The sequence below is a fragment of the Andrographis paniculata genome, unplaced genomic scaffold (assembly GCF_009805555.1).
Source record: "Andrographis paniculata isolate CXL003 unplaced genomic scaffold, ASM980555v1 Contig45END, whole genome shotgun sequence".
In the NCBI taxonomy this organism is placed as follows: domain Eukaryota; kingdom Viridiplantae; phylum Streptophyta; class Magnoliopsida; order Lamiales; family Acanthaceae; genus Andrographis; species Andrographis paniculata.
In genome coordinates this window covers 3,865,929-3,883,187 of record NW_026137579.1, presented here as the reverse complement: position 1 = coordinate 3,883,187, position 17,259 = coordinate 3,865,929, and the positions used below count along the sequence as shown (strand labels likewise).

Sequence of the window (17,259 nt, the reverse complement as noted above, 5' to 3'; positions counted from 1 at the left end):
TTCACATTCAAGCAACATATCTATCTATCTATGTTGCTGCTAATAATAATAGTAGTTTTATTATTTTGATCCAAGATCCTGCTATCCATCGAAAACTTCATGTTGCGTATGGTTTCTTGCACTTGCAATGCCTTATAACCAAACATGAATACATTCAATCAAATTATATAAAAGTTATATTTAGTAAATGGTTGTTAGTTGTTACAATAAATATAACAAGCCTGTTTTTAATAATAACTCTTCCATTCCCATTAATTTGATTTCTTGGTGATAATTTTTTAATCAATGTCCTTGTTCTTGTACTTCCCTCCTTCCCTGGCCTTGTCTGTCTTATTTCATTAATATTAACACAAGTTGTGTTGTGTCAACTAACATGATGACGACCAATCTTTGCTTGATTTAGTCTAGCTTCCATCACATAAAATTCTGTTTGACAGTTAAACTATGAGTTGATTAATGATTATACTATCCTTAATTGTGTGTATGATCATGGCTTTAAGTAGTATATGTAAACTGAAAGCAAGTGATGGACCAATAAAAGTCTTCCATTTAATTTACTATTGAGTTTCTAAATGAACAAAGACTAAGCTGCCTAACAATAAGTAGAGATAAGATGGCGAAGTAATCTTTTTAAAAGACGCTTAGTTTGGAATAGTTCATGTCCTAGTAATCAATTTCTGCCATGAGTGCAGATCAAGTATAGTTTATTTTTGTACAGAAATTTGCAGCGTGAATTATGGGGACCAGAAGATTTGAATCTATACATATATCTGTCGACATGAATCATATGTCGAGGTGTTATGAGGATTACGCTTGTAACTGTATCTTAGCTAAAGACCGCTAGCTCCTGGGTGCAAAAGAGTGGAAATTTAACCATCCCAATCCATTTGGCATTGGCATAGGCTCAGACTGTTCTATAGGTCCAGAGTTCGACATCATTTGCAACACATCCTTCAACCCTCCAAAGCCATATAAGGGAACAATCCGATCTTGAAGTTATTGATATATTAGACAAACCGAACTAGAAAGCTTTTCGGAGAAAATTTTGCAGAGTATCTTCGGAAGAGTTTTTGGAAGAGAAATTCGAGAGAGTGTTTTTGAGAATTATTCTCTTGGTTTGAATTATTCTCTTGGCTTGTGCCTGATACTTTGTGTGATGCTTATTTATCACTGTGATTTGATTGTTTACGTTTTATTAAAACATATGTTGATGCATTGATCAATGATAAGCAAAGCACATCAGAGCAGGGCATCAGATTGCATAGTGTTAGATCATAAAAGAGTCTATCGTCGAAATAATCATTTTTAAATCACTTATTTCTCATCAAAATTTGACAAGGAGGATTTAGCCAGCTTTTAACACAACCTTTGGGGCAGAGCTATATATCCTTGCATTCAAGACAGAAGAATAGCCAGAGATAACCACAGCATGTACCTTGTTATGTTCAAGCACTTTGGAAGTTACAGAGAAGGCACCCATACGAATCTTTGCACCATGTGTGGGCCATGCAGCTTCTCAATCTTCAGCTTTGCAGTTCTCTAACATAAGGATCAGTGGCTAGTTCCCAAAGCTGTGACTAACAAGCCAAGAATAAGAAACGGTTGTGCGCTAGCCTGAAATTCATGACAGGGCAGATGAGCATAGCGACTATACAAATAATTATCAGTATTCCAATTTTATTTTAAATTTTCAGCTGAGTAGAGTATTTTTGATGAATCCTGAGAGTGGCCGTGGCGAAGTACCTGATACTTGACATCATATTTCACTGGGTCTTTCAGGAAGTACTTGAACTACATCAAGGACAACAGTTAATAATATTCACAAATTTTGAGTCCCACATGATAACCATAGAAGGGAAACAAATATTCGTGGAAATGCCAGATGACTAGCTTTAATGCAGATAAAAGTTGATTTTTCAATAAATGTAACAGAGCTTTTATTAAGTCAGATAGACATGTGATCCTGCAGGCCAACTCTGGAGGGAGTTTTGAAGTTAACAAAGAATATATTTTGTTGCCAAGCATTTGCACAAAATTCCAAGATTTCACAAATGTTCTCATTGATGGTAAACTAAGCAAAATTCATCCTTAAGTGTTTACAAGTGAAGTGTAGCGTTTTTATTGAGGCTTAATTCGGTGATACAAGCTAAGTGTGACCATGAATGACCATCCTTATGCTGGAAATCTAAGGCAAAATAACATTCATTACCTGGAAAAATATTTGTGGGACAACTAAGCCAAGAAGTGCTAAAGCATAATAGGGTTTCCCAGACCCTAATAGATAACCTGCACCAATCACATAGAGCCATTATGAAACAACTTAGTCACAATACAAACCAATGTTAGCACTATTTAGTTTCGTCATTATCTTCCGGAGATTCATTGCAATTTAAATTGATATTACTATAGCAATGGTTGAATATACAAAAAAAAAACAAAAAGGAAGAAATAAATAAATTATAACTTGTAACTCTGCGATGTGCGCCCAAAATGTCATCTTCCACTACAGCAAATGCCATACAATTCTTGAATTAGTGAAAACTTACCTGCCACAGCTATCTGAGTTATGTCAATAGCTCCAACGCAAATCCATTTTGCAGTCTCAGCACCAAAAGCCACAGGAAGTGACTGTAAATGTCCACAATATAACAAAAGCCACTTCACAAATACAGTGCAAAGATATAATATAAATATATCAAATTTTATTTAGCACTAGAAGATACCTGTAATCCCATTTTTCGATCTCCTTCAATGCTCTTGAAGTCATTTACAATTGCTATACCCAGCTGATGCATAAAACAGGAAATGTAACTAAGACTTCATTTTATGCAGCACATACAAAGAGAAAGAGATGAAACAAGAGGTTGGCATACACCAGCTAAACTGTAGAGGAGTGTTAAAACAATTATGTCAGGAGTAAGAGTTCCAAACAAAGCTTGGCCAGCCCACCTGTTTCAAGAATTTTGGAGAAAATGTTAATTCATATATGGTCAGATTTGTGAACTCTAAGATGCATCACTGGCCAGGGAAATGCATCCTGATTTAGCTTGTGGCCACCATCAATTATATGTCCAGCTTTGTGATTAAGCGTCACTCACAATTAATGTTGAAATAACTTCAGAAATGGACAATTTGATCAACACAAATACATAATAATGAACTAAAAAAGGCATTTATGATGTGTTCCTCACTTGAGAGCCACTGAAAAGCTGTTTATGGTGTATGCCCTCACTTGAGAGCCCCTATCATATTGAATAATAATAACGTGAAAAATTTACCATGGCAAACCTATGTAACTTGCTCCTAGGGCAAAATTTCCAATCCATCCGTTTTGTTTGAGCTGCAATGTGATAAGAGAAATGAATTTGATGTATCTCACCCTTTCTGAAAGTTTGAAGTGAGCATTTATTTTTAATGTGAAACACAGATATATACCTTTAAAGGTGGGGCGGAATATATGTAAGACAACAAAGATCCACCGATTGCAAGATAGAATATCACTGGAGTACTATGCCCTGCCTATATCAAAAGAGATATTAGGGAATAATTTTAGGGCATTTTTGAGACATTTCTTTCGAAGACTTACCCACACATCTAATAGAGCAGCTAAGCCAATGCCTCCCAAGAGCAGCACCCATATTTGTGTAATCACCTGCTCATTTCTGTGATTAACATAGGTAAAGAAGTACATTATTCCAAACAAACACTTGAAGAATCACATACCTCCTCTTCAGATATTGCTCCTGAAGGAATTGGACGATATGGTTCATTAATGGCATCGATCTCTCTATCATACCAATCATTTATTGTCTACAAGTATAATACCCATACATTACATGAAAGGACTCTGAAGCAAATAGTCAAGTTGCAAGATAGCCAACATAAAGTGCATGCAAGAAATACCTGAGTGTACCCAGTTAAAAATGGTCCAGCCATAAGCATACAAACAATTGATTTTCCTACATCTTCTGGAGTCCAGTGGAAGTTTCCTGACAGAAAGAAGCAAATTGGCCAAAATAAGTTTCTTTAATTTAAGAAAATCATAAGACCACTATGATTGCACAGCATTTTAAACTTCTGCTCAGAAATCCATAATTCTTTTAGATGGTTGGCAATCAAATGCTGCAGGTTGACAGATCAAATGACAGGGATGAGTGAAAACTTACCTGATGCAGCAGCTCCACATACTACACCCCAAACAAGAGGAGGCCATGTAACAGGCTTGGTGAGCTGAACTCGAATTTTCCACTTATCCTGAAGAAATACATAATATAATAAACAAACATAGAATGCAAAGATTTAACATGGCTCATAATCCATAGTTACCACTAGAATATCCATCTTAGATCTCTTGTTTTAATGTATCTAAACAGCACCCTCATTCCTCACCCACGTTGATTAGTGGATTGACTTGGGGAACTAATGCTATATATACAGTAAATAAATTGTTAAAATCAGCATATATGCCATGCATTCAACATCACCATCCAATAAATGATAATGGAGACCGACACATTTGTACCAGTGTGACAAACTTCACCATAATCCAATCTCAACGCAATTTTGAGCTAGCAAATTTCTTCAATAATGTAAGCATTTGCCTTTGACTATCCTACTATACAGATGACATAAATGGCTGCCATCATTATCACCATCTATCAAGTACTTCCTTGAATGGGATGTTCCAAAATAAGGCTGCTTGGTGGACATGATTCAGGTGAAGTGGTTTTCATTGATGATTCAGATAATATAATCTCATAAAGCAGACAATATGGAAGCATATAAAGAATTTCAATTTGTTATCCCTGGCATGTACTTGAAGGAAGTCCTTGCACCGATTTATAGCCAATTTATATATTTCCATTGCACTGATAAATACACATGGTAGCAAGGAGAACAACCAACAATCATCAAATTTAACTACCAGTTATCTACTCTATAAGTTTCGTCAGTCACATGAATTTTGCTTTTGTCCTTGTTGTGCAATCTAATTATGAGCGCCAATTGTGAATATAAAATGCCAACAACAAGAAGCAAATCATCCATCTTTTTTATGTAAAGCACTACACTCCATTCTAGTAATGTGGAGGCGTGAGCGTACGGTGCCAATACTATTGAAGATGGACATGAAATAGTAGCTCACCGTTTCTTGCTTGGCTCCTTTGATTCCAAGAATCTGATTAATGCTCGAACCACCACTCTCTGCCGGTGCCTTATCTGGTGCCTTAGCTCCAACTGCCACATATTCACCAAACATCTCATAAGCCAGTTCAAACTCAAGTGACTATACAACTAACCTAATTGATCAACTCTCAAAACCTTCTTCCAGGTAACTAATTCATTCAACGTACAAGAACAAAGGGATAAAAGAATATTGTCCAAATATAAACGAAACGAAAAAAAAAATCCCCCTACCTTTGTCTGTATCAGTTTCAGTAGCTCTTACTACAAGCCTTCGACCTATGGAAATTGAATACACATAAATAAGAGCCAATTAGCGTACGAAAAATGAAAAACAAGTAATCAAGTTAGTACCTTTAACATTTCCCCGCGGCTTGGGAGCCACAAACTTACTGTTGAAACAAGTACAGTTTGGACTCGCAGCAAGACGCGAATTTCGACGTGAGTTGAATGCACCGGCGTTGGAGGACAACCTCGAAGTGTAGAAAGTGTTGACTAAAGAAGCCATTACCTTAAACGGTGAGAGCCTTTCCGATTCGGATGACTGTCTGGTGATTTCTCTGTGCTTTGTATCACTGCTACGTCCGGGATTAGGGTAGTATTCCGCTGCTTGCGGGTGCAGGCTTCATCGCAGAACCTCCTGTGACGTGGATACTCCAAAAATACTTTTTCAAGTGTCATTAATTAATCAATAACAGCTGTAAAGGTGCAAATTGCATTTTGCATAAACATTAGTAATTTCAGAATAAAAATTAGTAACAGAGGCCATTAGTAATTGCATTTTGCATAAACATTAGTAACAGAGGCCATTTGTTTGGCAGCAGTGTTAACTCTTTTAACCGAATCCACAATTAACTATTTTTTTAATTTGAAATATTTTTAAAAATTGCAAATGAAGTACGGATACGAAGGTATCAAATTTTAATTATTTTTTTTTCTAAAGGTGAAAATCGAAGCGGATATATTCTGCAAATTAAGTTACAAAATTATATGGAAAAAGATTATATAAATATCACTTATTTTAATTTATATATTTCAATTAGGTCCAACAAGACCATGTGACAAGAGATTATATAAATATCATGAAACCAGTTAAGCATTCGAACGAACACAAACAATTCTTGCAAATTTTCAACGACCTCTCCTATTGCCTTGGAAGGAGAGTGTGCCTTCATTATGTTTTCGGTTAGAACCATGAAAACAAGTTTCACCATCATTCTCGCAAGTGATATTCGTTTTGTTCCTTATTCGAATCGGAAATTCCTTATTGTGCAACCACACAATAACTTTATAATTAATCATCATACATAATTCAATTCGAAAAATATTATATTCAACTGTAAAAACAAGATATGAAAGACCGATCTCAACAATGATAGTAAGAAATATTTCTATATTGTAAAAATTTATTTTTCGAATATAATATTTTGATCATTTATTGTCAGATTAAAAAAAAAAAAAAAGGTTGTACCTAGATAATATTAAATTTAATTTCAACTTCAATATCAATATATAAAATCAAGAAAAGTAAAAGATACGAACGATGAAAGTACTGTTGTAAATATCCAATAAAAATTCTAAATATATTTTTAAGAATAATTATCATAAAGTATTTTGAAAAGACATTGTAAACGACAGTTTATCAATTTCAACTTTAAATTCAAATTAATATTAAACCGTAATTTCATTATTATGTTTAATTGTCATTTCAATGATGCAACAAGATATACTTAAATACATAAAACACGTATTGCGGTCGTAAAAGCGTTATCAACAAGCAACGAATCGGAAGTCCTTCCCTTTGACGACTTTAGAAAGCACTGGACAAAACCGGAGGTGGAGGGCAGTAGGAAAGAGGAATGCCACCACGCCTCTGTGCTTGATAATCGACGATAGGTTAGACGCCCACGCTCTGCACTGGAAAATGGCTGCTTTCACCGTTTCGTCTCCGTCGCCAGCTCCATTATCTCTCCCAAAATTCTCCAAGTTTGCCACTTCCAGTCATGCTTCAGCACTTTCCTTATATTCCGTTTCCAACTCCGCTTTTTTATTTTCATCCGAAACCCTTCGATACAGACCCTTACCTAAAAATCGGCGTCACAGCGCCGTTGTTTTTGCTCTGAAGAAGCTATCAGAGACTGAGTTGGTGGTCGTTTCGTTTGAATCTGAAGGATTAGTCCCCTCCGATTCCGGTGTTTACGCCATTTACGACGGGAACGGTGACCTTCAATATGTCGGCATAACACGGAATCTCTCCGCTAGTATTCTCGCGCATAAGAAGTCTGTTCCAGAGCTGTGTTCATCTGTCAAGGTATCATCTTGATGAACTTTCGATGCGATTTACTTCGCAGTTTTTATTGAATTTACAAGCACAAGTGCTGTTATAAATAATTGATCGAACAGGCCAAGATAGTCATGATTGTACTTATGGTAATTAATCGAATTTGGGAAGTTTTTACTTTGATTAGTTATACATCCGAATCCTCTAAACAAAGCACTGCAAGATTGAATGGCTTATTGTTTGAATTAAATGAATTTGTTTACACTGGCTGAGCCTGCTTAAACTTATAATCCGAAGTTCTTTTACTTACGTACTTGTTCATTTGATCGAAAGGGTATAATATGTTATCGATTCAGTATGGGGTGAACTTACAGGGAGTTAACGTAAATTACCCAATCTTAAAAACACTTGTCTGGGAGCATTTTCCATACAATGTTCTACTCTAATCATATCCTAGTGCTATTACTCAAGTGGTGAAAATGACCATGCGCACCAAAGTACAAGGGAGGTGAAATGCCTGGAAATATGTGAAAAAATGTTTGTGACAGAACTGCAAATTGGTTTAGTGGTTAAACTTTATTGAAATATGCTGTTGGTAATAAATTCTTAATCTTGTTCTTCATCCTCTTCACATATAAAAGCTTTAAGTGTAGCTATTGAATTGACCGAAACCCTGTGCATCTTGCTGTTGATTGCCTTTCTCACTAAGACAAATGATAAAGGTTAGTGGTAATGTGTATACCTAATGTCTGTTGAGAGGTTTAGTTGTTTTTATAGTTTCCTATCTATATATTTGCTTTAAACAATTTAATCAATAGCGTGGCTTATCATAGGTTGGAGTGGTAGAGGAGCCTGATAAAGATGCTTTAACTGAGGCATGGAAGACATGGTTACAAGAGCATATAGCAGCTACAGGCAAGATTCCACCAGGCAACGAATCAGGAAACACCACATGGGTAAAGAAGGCACCTAGTAAGAAATCCGACCTGAGGTTAACGCCAGGCCGCCATGTCCAATTAACAGTACCTCTGGAAGATCTCATTGATAGACTGGTGAAAGAAAACAAAGTGGTGGCATTCATCAAAGGATCGCGGAGTGCCCCGATGTGTGGATTCTCACAAAGGGTCGTGGCTATTCTTGAAAGCCAAGGGGTAGATTATGAGAGTGTGGATGTACTGGATGAAGAGTATAACAATGGGTTGAGAGAGACATTGAAGAAGTACAGCAACTGGCCTACATTTCCTCAAGTTTTCCTTAACGGTGAACTGGTCGGTGGCTGTGATATACTGACTTCAATGTATGAGAAGGGTGAGGTTGCTACCTTGTTTAAACAGTAGAGTTTTTTAGTTTACTAGTTTTGATCATATTGGGATGCATTCATGGGGGCTTTGTTTTATTGTTCTGGTTGCCTAGCCGTGCCACGGGTACTCATTATCGGTTGAAGAGGATTACAGGCTTAAAGTGAAATATATTGCTATTCTATTTTGATTGTCATTCTGATTTCTGTAATACCATGTAATGGATGGAGATCATGAACCAAGACAAGACAGCTAATGGAATTCTAGGTTGGACCGGATCGACGACGGTTCAAAAGGTGATAATATATACATATAATTAAAATTAAGTTTTAATTCTAGTAATGGTAAATTGATAGATAAATACCAGAAATAAATAGTGTCAAATGTAGAAAAAATTTGTTACGTAAATAAAGTTATGTATGCTTCTGGAAGTTAAGTTTTCAACGGTGTGTTTGTTCCTGAGGTTTTGGTTAAATTTTACTATTATTATTTTTTTCTTTAAATATCAAATCATATATTTATTTCTATTTATCATGTTATATCAAAACTTTTATATAAAAAACACACATTTTTATTAAAATAATAATATTTCTTTTTGTCATGTAATATTTTTATTTTACTAAGGTTGTGTTCTTTTTTGTGATTTTGACACAGATTTTTATTAAATAAATTTTATTTTTTTTCAAAAATATAGAATCAAACAATTATTTTTTTTATATTATTATATTACAAATTTGTTTTGCATTCAAATTACATCTTAATATTTATTTATATCACGTCAAACAACTATTCAAATTCCACTTTTAATTATTTATAAATCCGAACCCCAAACCCACAAACAAACACACCCTAAAATTTTTAAAATAAAAAATAATTAATTATATTTTATCTCATTATCTCACTCAAATATCTTTATTTTTATGATTATTTTATTAATCAATATATATATATATAAATATTAAATATTAATTTTGCCACCGGGCCAAAGTACGGAAAAATTAAGAGATATATTTGGAGGTCCAAGCATGATTTACACGACCTATTTAGAATGAGACAGGAGTTGTATTTTAAATACTTGATATTTAATTTCATATAAAAATACTATAATAATTTATTTGAAATTATCTTACTCAAATCCGGCTATATACTAAACATGGATCTTTAACTCTGTCCGTTGATTAGCATCAAATCCAACGGCAGATAATTATCCCCCAGAATCCAGTTGGCAGCATCCAAACATAGCCACTCGATCCGCACAATATGAATACTCATTGTGAACCGTCGATTAAGTTTTAACGGACGGCACACAATAACTCAATTAACTGAGCAAGGATTTGCTTCCTTAACCGTTGATGAACGTTTTCGAATCCCACGGCTAACATCATTCATTGAGAAAATTTCCCAATATATAAATACTCCCGTCGTGACCTGTACATCAGAGTAGCTCTTTGAAAATTCAAATTCCATCGGAAGCGAGTAGCTGCTAACACACGGCACAATGTCAGGACGAGGAAAGGGAGGTAAGGGATTGGGCAAGGGTGGCGCAAAGCGTCACCGTAAAGTTCTGAGGGATAACATCCAGGGTATTACGAAGCCGGCGATTCGGCGGTTGGCGCGCCGAGGTGGAGTGAAGCGCATTAGTGGTCTCATATACGAAGAGACGCGCGGCGTTCTCAAGATCTTCCTCGAGAATGTCATTCGTGATGCCGTTACCTACACCGAACACGCTCGCCGCAAAACTGTCACAGCGATGGATGTTGTCTATGCTCTGAAGAGGCAAGGCCGAACGCTCTATGGCTTCGGTGGTTAGGGTTCAGATTGTTAGGGTTTTACTATTTCCAGATCTGAGATTTCTCTAAAATCTCGATATCATTGTAATGTAAACTAATATTGTGATTTTGAATTTTTATTCGGATAAAATTTCTATTATTATTATTGCGATTATTAATATCCTATAATTATTTATTTGAGTTGTTGAAAGTTCTTTGACATAATTGAGACTTTTGGAATTCATTAAGAAACAATTATCTGTTTAATCATATTTAACATAGTAATCGTTAAAACCATATGGCAGATAAATTTACTGAGATTAATGTTTATTTTTTAAATAATTCATATCATTTTATTTTTATTTTTTATTTTTTGTTTAAAACAAGAATAAAATGTAGTACTAGAATATTGTAGGGCAAAAGAAAGGAAACGTAGAAAAGAGATTCATATGGAAATAGAAAAGCATTAACTGTATTAATTTCAGAGGACAGTTGTCCAACAGATCTTGGTTTTCCGGCGAGCCAGCGTTCGTAGATTTCAAATCATTGACTTGCAGCTGCAGGCAACGTTTGTGATCATATGTTTACTTCCTAAATTTGTAATTGAGCACTTTTGATTTTGCGCTTCCAAGGTAAAAGCGGGCAGGGGTTAATGGAAGCGGAAATCGAATCAGATTCGACGGCTACTTTCAGTTTATGGACCGAATTAGAATTGCAGGAATTCACTGAAAAATTCGTGATTAAAGCTGTGCAATCGCCGGATGATTCCTTCTCGATAAGCCGGATTGACGGGAGTATCGACAAGCTTCACAGTAAATTTTTATAATTTCGAGTTTTTTTAAGCTAGTTATGATTTGAAGTATGCCATTTGCTTGATTTTCCGCAAGCGGATACTAAATTCGATCCAAGAGATTTGTGTGTAGGGTTTTATAATGTTTAACCCCATTGGATCTTATGTCTAATTCATGATTTAAATTGAAGTTTGATGTGTGTGTTTGTGTTTGGTTTATACACATATTCAAGATTCTTCAAACATTTTTTATTGCATGTTGGTTCGATTGTATTGTTTGCTTCAACGGTAATGTGCTGTTGTTTGTTTATCAACGACTGTTTCTTCTTCTTCTTTTTTCTTATTAGTATTATTATTATTTGTTTTTTTTTAAAAAAAAAAACTCATGGAAATATCATATCCTAACCTGTTTGATTCCATTTTATCTTTTGTCACACATTTAATCCATTTTAGGTGATGCCCCTTCTGGAAGTCCTTCTAAAGTCTCCATTATTTATGGGGTTGCTGGAACAATTAAGTTGCTGGCAGGTGGTACTTTTTAACTTGGCATACAATTTTCTGTTATAACTGGTACTTTCTCTACAATCTGCATTTGCACTAGTGGTTATGAGAAGCAAAGTGTGACCTATTTCCTTGTTTCATATTACTGTCCTTCAATCCCTATTTGTAATGGGAACCAGAGGGCAAACGCTAAGAAACTGTAGTTACAGCCAAGCTTGGCTTAGTACTTTTCCTTCAGTTTCTTGTCATGGTTAAATGGCTGCTGTCAATTTTTCTTCTTCCGGCCTGTGAAATTCTTTGGTTTTGCTAATATCTTATTTACCTAAATCAATGTCAAACCTAAAGATAACAGTTTCTGGATTTTGTAGGTACATATTTACTAGTTATAACTTCTAGGATGGAAGTTGGAACATATCTTGGTTTTCCTATTTTCCGGGTTGTGTCAATGAAGTTTCTATCTTGCAATCAGGCATCAAAATTCCTGACTAACCAAGAAGTATGATTGTTCATTTCTGAATTAATTAATCTGCAATGCGTTGCAATCATTTTGCTTCCTGCAATTTTATTAAATTGAAAAACATATGCAATGCTTCCACAGAAAAGAGATGAAGATTACTTCATGACTCTCTTGAAGACAGTGGAATCAACTCCTGGGTTGTATTTTTCTTATGGAACAGATATAACTCTGAAGTAAGTTTTGATGCAGCTATCTCCTTCTTTCATGCAAATAAGGCATATGGAATTGATCTAAAAAAAGTTGATTGATTTACCAGCTTGCAGAGGAGATGCAAGCTAGCGAAAGGATGGAAGAGCAAACCAATTTGGAAACAGGTACATTGATGAAGTCACAATATTTATGTATTATCCGTAAAGTCTTTATTTTTATTGCAGTTTGACAGCAAAGTTGAATAGATGGAAAGTTTATCTGATATGCCTAATTCTATGGGGAGCAATTGAGTATATTGTATCAGTGATTTTTATCTTACAAATTGATTATCAAAGAGGGAAATGTAGTCTCAATTGCTCCATTGTATATAATTCTTGAGTGATCTGCAGGGTGATCCGCGGTTTGTATGGAATAGGAACTTGTTGGAGGATCTTATTGAGAATAAGGTAAGAAATACATGCCTCCTCACCACTCATTGTTGCTAACAGGGAATGTTTTCACTTGTATTCCATTTCAAACTTATGCACAATTCTGTCATTATTACTAAGCATTACTTTTTAATTTTGTGGTTTCATGCAGCTTGATGGGTTTATCATACCTTTACTACAAGGAAATATCCTTCTCTTTTTCTTTCTCCTTCCTTCTCCCATCTCCCTTCCCAACATGTTGTTTATGTTGTACTTGACTAAGGATAAGCTTCCAGACTGGAGATATGAAATTTTCAAATCCATCTGCTGCTATAAAAGTTCTTTCACGGAGGTGTACAAGGCGCCTAGGTAAGAAAAAAAAATATATTGTTCATTTTTGGTGCTCAAGGCATTAAGTTCTCTTCATACCTTTAAATTTTAGGGACTAGAATGTGGAGAAGGGGAGCCAATCTAGAAGGAGATACTGCTAATTTCATAGAAACTGAGCAGCTACTGGAATTTGAAGGTCATATTGCCTCTTTTCTACAGGTTTGCTTTGACTATGATCAATGTAACTGTTTGGTTAGATATTACTTTATATTTGTCATATGCAGTTTTCTTGTGCGTGAATTGTTTTTAGTCTTTATAGAATCTGGGTATAGCAGAAAGCTCCAAGATGTAACATTTGGAATTGATGATAATGTCAGTGTTTCATGCTGATGAGCTTACTGATACAAAGTATACCTTCCTATGCTGTTGCAATTGCAAGAATTTTGAAGTGCTGCCTTGTGTGCAACTTCTTTGAAATTTTCTCCTGTGAATGTTCTGATTTGGTTTAATTCATAATTTCATAACTATTTACATTTCTTTTCTCGTGATAGAGTAAAAACATAACCATAATGTAGTTATGTTAATGCTTGTACTTCTAGCTAGACTGCTAGAGTCAGTACTCGTAGTCCTTGTTGCAGACTAGGAAATGACATCAAATTGTCATGTTTATCATTGCTTGCAACCATGTTTTGAGTGGACATAATTTCGTTCTATTGAAAGTTGAGTTTACTTTTCTATTTAAGCTTGAGTTATATGAAGAGTCTTTCGTAAATTAGAACAATGGAATGGAAAGTAAAAAAAAGAACTGTGTTTCAGGTTCGGGGATCAATTCCACTTTTATGGGAACAAATTGTTGATTTAAGTTATAAACCACGACTCAATATCATCAATCATGAGCAGACAGTAAGTGTACCCCAGATTTAAATTTTTATTTCACTCTAGTTTATTTATGATTTTATTCATTTTCTGCCATAATTTCTTGTCTTTCCAGTCAAAAGTTGTGGAACGACATTTTAATGACTTGCTTCAAAGATATGGAGGGTGCATTGTGGTTGACCTAACAGATAAGGTTTCTTAAGCTGTTCTTGTTTAATGGCCTGTAGATATTAGAAGAGTGGAAAACATATTGGGTGTCTTAACCAAACAATTACTTCAGAGTATAGAAGAAGTATAACTTATTATTAAAAGTATAAACATTAAAGTAGTACAAAAATGTACAGTGCTATTCTATTACTTTCAGTATGTTTTGTGGCTGTGAAAATTCTAAACTGAAGTCATGGGTCTTGCCTTAATTGTTTTATTTGAAAACATTTCTTAAAGATGTAAGCTGATTTTTTCACTTGAAAAAAGGCCACAAAATTTCATGATTGCTAAATTTGGTTTGTAATCATCATTGTAATTGTTTCTATGGGTTGTTCCACTCATATTACCAGTGCCCTAAATTCATCTTCCTTGACACTTCCCTTGGCTTAGTGCTTTGTTTCTTCCTATCTTTCAGCATGGAGATGAAGGTCTGTTAAGTGCAGCTTATGCAGAAGCAATGCAAAGTCTTCCTAATGTGAGGTATTTCTTTTTCCTCATTTGATAAACATGTGATATTAGTCTCTTTGGATGTACAGTTAGGAAGGACATCAAGAAACTGAAACATCCCATTCCACTTTGAAAACTTATAAGTTGTTTGAGATGAAATAAGGCAGATGAAACAATAAATTGTGTATGATGTTCAATTCAGAATCAGGTTTGGTGAGCTTGTGTATTATATACACTTAACGTGGGCTAGCATTTTGCCTTATTTGGTCTCTTAAATTTTTGTAGCTTTTCCCTCCATTTCTCGTTGTCTCAAATGGTCGCTGAAGAAGTAATATGTTTGCTTAATGCTCTCTCTCTCTCTCTAGATATGTTTCATTCGATTTCCACCAATCTTGTGGAAATGGAAACCTCGACAATATAAAGCTCTTGTTTGACCAGATTTCAGAAGATTTTGAAACGCAGGGGTAATCATTGAACTCATTTGATATTCAATCTTTTTCCTGAATAAGTACAAGACTATGCTGGACCTATGCATTACTCTCTTAATATTCACTAATCCAGCCGAACAGATACTTCCTTTTAGATCCTGAAGGGAGGATTCTAGAAGAGCAGAGAGGAATTATTAGATCCAATTGCATTGACTGTCTAGACAGAACAAATGTTACACAGGTTTGAGGAAATATGTCCAAGTCTTCTCTATGATTAGTAGTGCTTTCTCATTCACAGATTTCAGTTATTATAACATTATTGGCAATGTATTTTTTATCATAAATAATGTTTCAAGTGCAGAGCTATCTAGCACAGAAGTCGCTAAATTCTCAACTGCAGAGAGTTGGTGCACTTTCTTCAACGGAATATATTTCATTGTTTAGTGAAGACTTAGAAACCTTCCGGACTGGTATGACACAAAAGCGGCTGTTAGATCATTAACTGTATCCCTAGAATGTGAGCAGCTTTATTCCTTTGCTTTGGCTGAATTCATGCTATTTACAACAGTATGGGTCGAGCATGGTGATGAGATAAGCCTTGAGTATTCTGGAACCCATGCATTGAAACGGGACCTAGTGAGGTAACCAAAGGAAAATATGCTCATTTTTAAAGATTAATACATTTGAATACAAGCTGCTAACTTTATTTGCATGATTCACTATGTCTAAGATATGGAAAACAAACTATGACTGGTATAATCCAAGATGGGATGAGTGCCATCTCAAGATACTACTTAAACAATTTTCAGGATGGTGTTCGGCAGGTAAGTTATCTTTTACATTATTTTTGAGGATGCTCTTTATTTGCATTCTGTCCTTTCTGATTGAACACAAAAACCTTAAAAAATTATTGTTTGTTTTGCACACTCTTTGATATCCTTACAGGATGCTATTGATCTTATCAGTGGTCGCTACACAGTAAATAAAAGTAGCCCATCCCGCTCCCTGTCCAGAGAATTTGACTCCCTCTCTGTAAGCAGTAATTTTTCCTTTGGTGACCATTATATTCAGATATTATAAAATGGGGATAACTAGGATGTTAATAACCACAGAGATCTTTCATTATGCTTTGCAATTCTTTTTGTCGACAAAGAATCTGAAAATCAGCTGTGCGGACCCAATTGGCAACTGAAACTAAACTATGTACTTAGGAGTTATCACCAGAGTGAAATTGAGCTGCTTCATATATCTTTTTGTAATCGCTACTCTGTCCTTCTGGATTTTAAGCAATTTTTCCTCCAGCTTTCCTATCTTGCATACTCCATACTGGATGTGCACCCAGTCCAGTTTTTTCCTGTTAACAGTCTATTTAAATCGAACCTGTTGAGTAGGATTGCATCCATTAATGTGAATTGCTTGGAAACCATGAATTTATGTGTCTCTTGATAGCCTTCTTTGTCATTAATTTCTCTTGGAGTTTGGCTATGCAATGACAATTTTCCTATCTTGTAAATGCCACTTTTCAGTATCTTCCAGTGGCATCAGTTTTGGTACTTGGAGGATTAACTGTGTCATCAATTACATTGAACCAAGGTATTGGCATATTCACCTCGATCAAATCTGTATTTCTAACATATCCAGGGAAAATAGTTATTGACGTCACATTGTGCCTTGGTAGTAGGGGTCGGACGAAGCACACAGAGCCTCCTATCTTCTGTAGTTTGTGCTGGGCTAACAGCTGGGGTTATGGCATTGATCAAAGCCAATGGAAGGCAGATATGTTCCCGGCCACGCTTGTGTGGTCTGCTGTAATTGTTTTATCACTAGTCAGGACACTAGCCACAATTAAGCTATGTAAAATGGGTGTGTTTCTTTTTCTTTTTTTTTTTTCTTTTCTTCGAAACAATAAATAAATAAATAAATAAAATAAAGGGTGTGTTTCTAGTATGCATCTTCACTTATATTTATTTGGATCTTATTTATTGTAAAACTAGCACTGCATCTTGCGGTAGTCCCGAGTCCGAAACAAATTGCTTGTTGCACTCTATACATCCATATTAATGTGATCCAATGGTAT

General features: G+C 35.2%; 4 protein-coding genes across 5 annotated transcripts; 3 read left to right on the top strand and 1 right to left on the bottom strand.

The window, feature by feature from the left end:
- Positions 1-1,267: 1,267 nt before the first annotated feature.
- On the bottom strand, positions 1,268-5,755 carry LOC127251788 (chlorophyll synthase, chloroplastic). Its single transcript, XM_051275659.1, has 15 exons — positions 5,536-5,755; positions 5,416-5,460; positions 5,144-5,235; positions 4,167-4,254; positions 3,904-3,989; positions 3,724-3,810; positions 3,587-3,652; positions 3,436-3,519; positions 3,279-3,340; positions 2,874-2,949; positions 2,724-2,786; positions 2,547-2,628; positions 2,210-2,286; positions 1,744-1,791; positions 1,268-1,614 (listed from the first exon to the last, which is right to left on the bottom strand). The coding sequence occupies exons 1-15, from the start codon at positions 5,687-5,689 to the stop codon at positions 1,552-1,554; spliced, it is 1,173 nt and encodes a 390-aa protein (XP_051131616.1). The 5' UTR covers positions 5,690-5,755; the 3' UTR covers positions 1,268-1,551.
- Positions 5,756-6,971: 1,216 nt separating this feature from the next.
- Positions 6,972-8,956, top strand: LOC127251918 (bifunctional monothiol glutaredoxin-S16, chloroplastic). The gene is made up of 2 exons (XM_051275868.1): positions 6,972-7,492; positions 8,296-8,956. Exons 1-2 carry the CDS (start codon positions 7,106-7,108, stop codon positions 8,797-8,799), a joined length of 891 nt encoding a protein of 296 aa, XP_051131825.1. The 5' UTR covers positions 6,972-7,105; the 3' UTR covers positions 8,800-8,956.
- A 1,231-nt stretch (positions 8,957-10,187) lies between these two features.
- LOC127251919 (histone H4) lies at positions 10,188-10,704 on the top strand. Its single transcript, XM_051275869.1, has one exon. The coding sequence runs from the start codon at positions 10,259-10,261 to the stop codon at positions 10,568-10,570; it is 312 nt and encodes a 103-aa protein (XP_051131826.1). The 5' UTR covers positions 10,188-10,258; the 3' UTR covers positions 10,571-10,704.
- Positions 10,705-10,935: 231 nt separating this feature from the next.
- On the top strand, positions 10,936-17,236 carry LOC127251828 (phosphoinositide phosphatase SAC8). 2 transcript variants are annotated; one of them, XM_051275725.1, is made up of 20 exons: positions 10,936-11,341; positions 11,773-11,847; positions 12,189-12,316; positions 12,419-12,510; positions 12,594-12,651; positions 12,877-12,933; positions 13,067-13,100; positions 13,183-13,263; positions 13,337-13,443; positions 14,041-14,127; positions 14,216-14,293; positions 14,723-14,787; positions 15,120-15,218; positions 15,324-15,423; positions 15,544-15,652; positions 15,751-15,823; positions 15,913-16,006; positions 16,128-16,214; positions 16,709-16,775; positions 16,861-17,236. In XM_051275725.1, exons 1-20 carry the CDS (start codon positions 11,182-11,184, stop codon positions 16,992-16,994), a joined length of 1,785 nt encoding a protein of 594 aa, XP_051131682.1. In that variant the 5' UTR covers positions 10,936-11,181; the 3' UTR covers positions 16,995-17,236. The 2 variants fall into 2 exon arrangements, with proteins under 2 accessions (XP_051131682.1, XP_051131684.1); XM_051275727.1 differs by having other exon boundaries at positions 10,937-11,341; positions 16,864-17,234.
- Positions 17,237-17,259: the final 23 nt, after the last annotated feature.

Coding starts and splice junctions, on each gene's coding strand:
- LOC127251788 (XM_051275659.1), bottom strand. CDS start 5,689: ATGGCTTCTTTAGTCAACACTTTCTACACTTCGAGGTTGTCCTCCAAC. Junction 2,287..2,546: donor AACTCAGATAGCTGTGGCAG/GTAAGTTTTCAC, acceptor TGATTGGTGCAG/GTTATCTATTAGGGTCTGGG. Junction 1,615..1,743: donor AATATGATGTCAAGTATCAG/GTACTTCGCCAC, acceptor CATGAATTTCAG/GCTAGCGCACAACCGTTTCT.
- LOC127251918 (XM_051275868.1), top strand. CDS start 7,106: ATGGCTGCTTTCACCGTTTCGTCTCCGTCGCCAGCTCCATTATCTCTC. Junction 7,493..8,295: donor AGCTGTGTTCATCTGTCAAG/GTATCATCTTGA, acceptor GGCTTATCATAG/GTTGGAGTGGTAGAGGAGCC.
- LOC127251919 (XM_051275869.1), top strand. CDS start 10,259: ATGTCAGGACGAGGAAAGGGAGGTAAGGGATTGGGCAAGGGTGGCGCA.
- LOC127251828 (XM_051275725.1), top strand. CDS start 11,182: ATGGAAGCGGAAATCGAATCAGATTCGACGGCTACTTTCAGTTTATGG. Junction 11,848..12,188: donor AACAATTAAGTTGCTGGCAG/GTGGTACTTTTT, acceptor TGGATTTTGTAG/GTACATATTTACTAGTTATA. Junction 14,128..14,215: donor TCATCAATCATGAGCAGACA/GTAAGTGTACCC, acceptor TTGTCTTTCCAG/TCAAAAGTTGTGGAACGACA.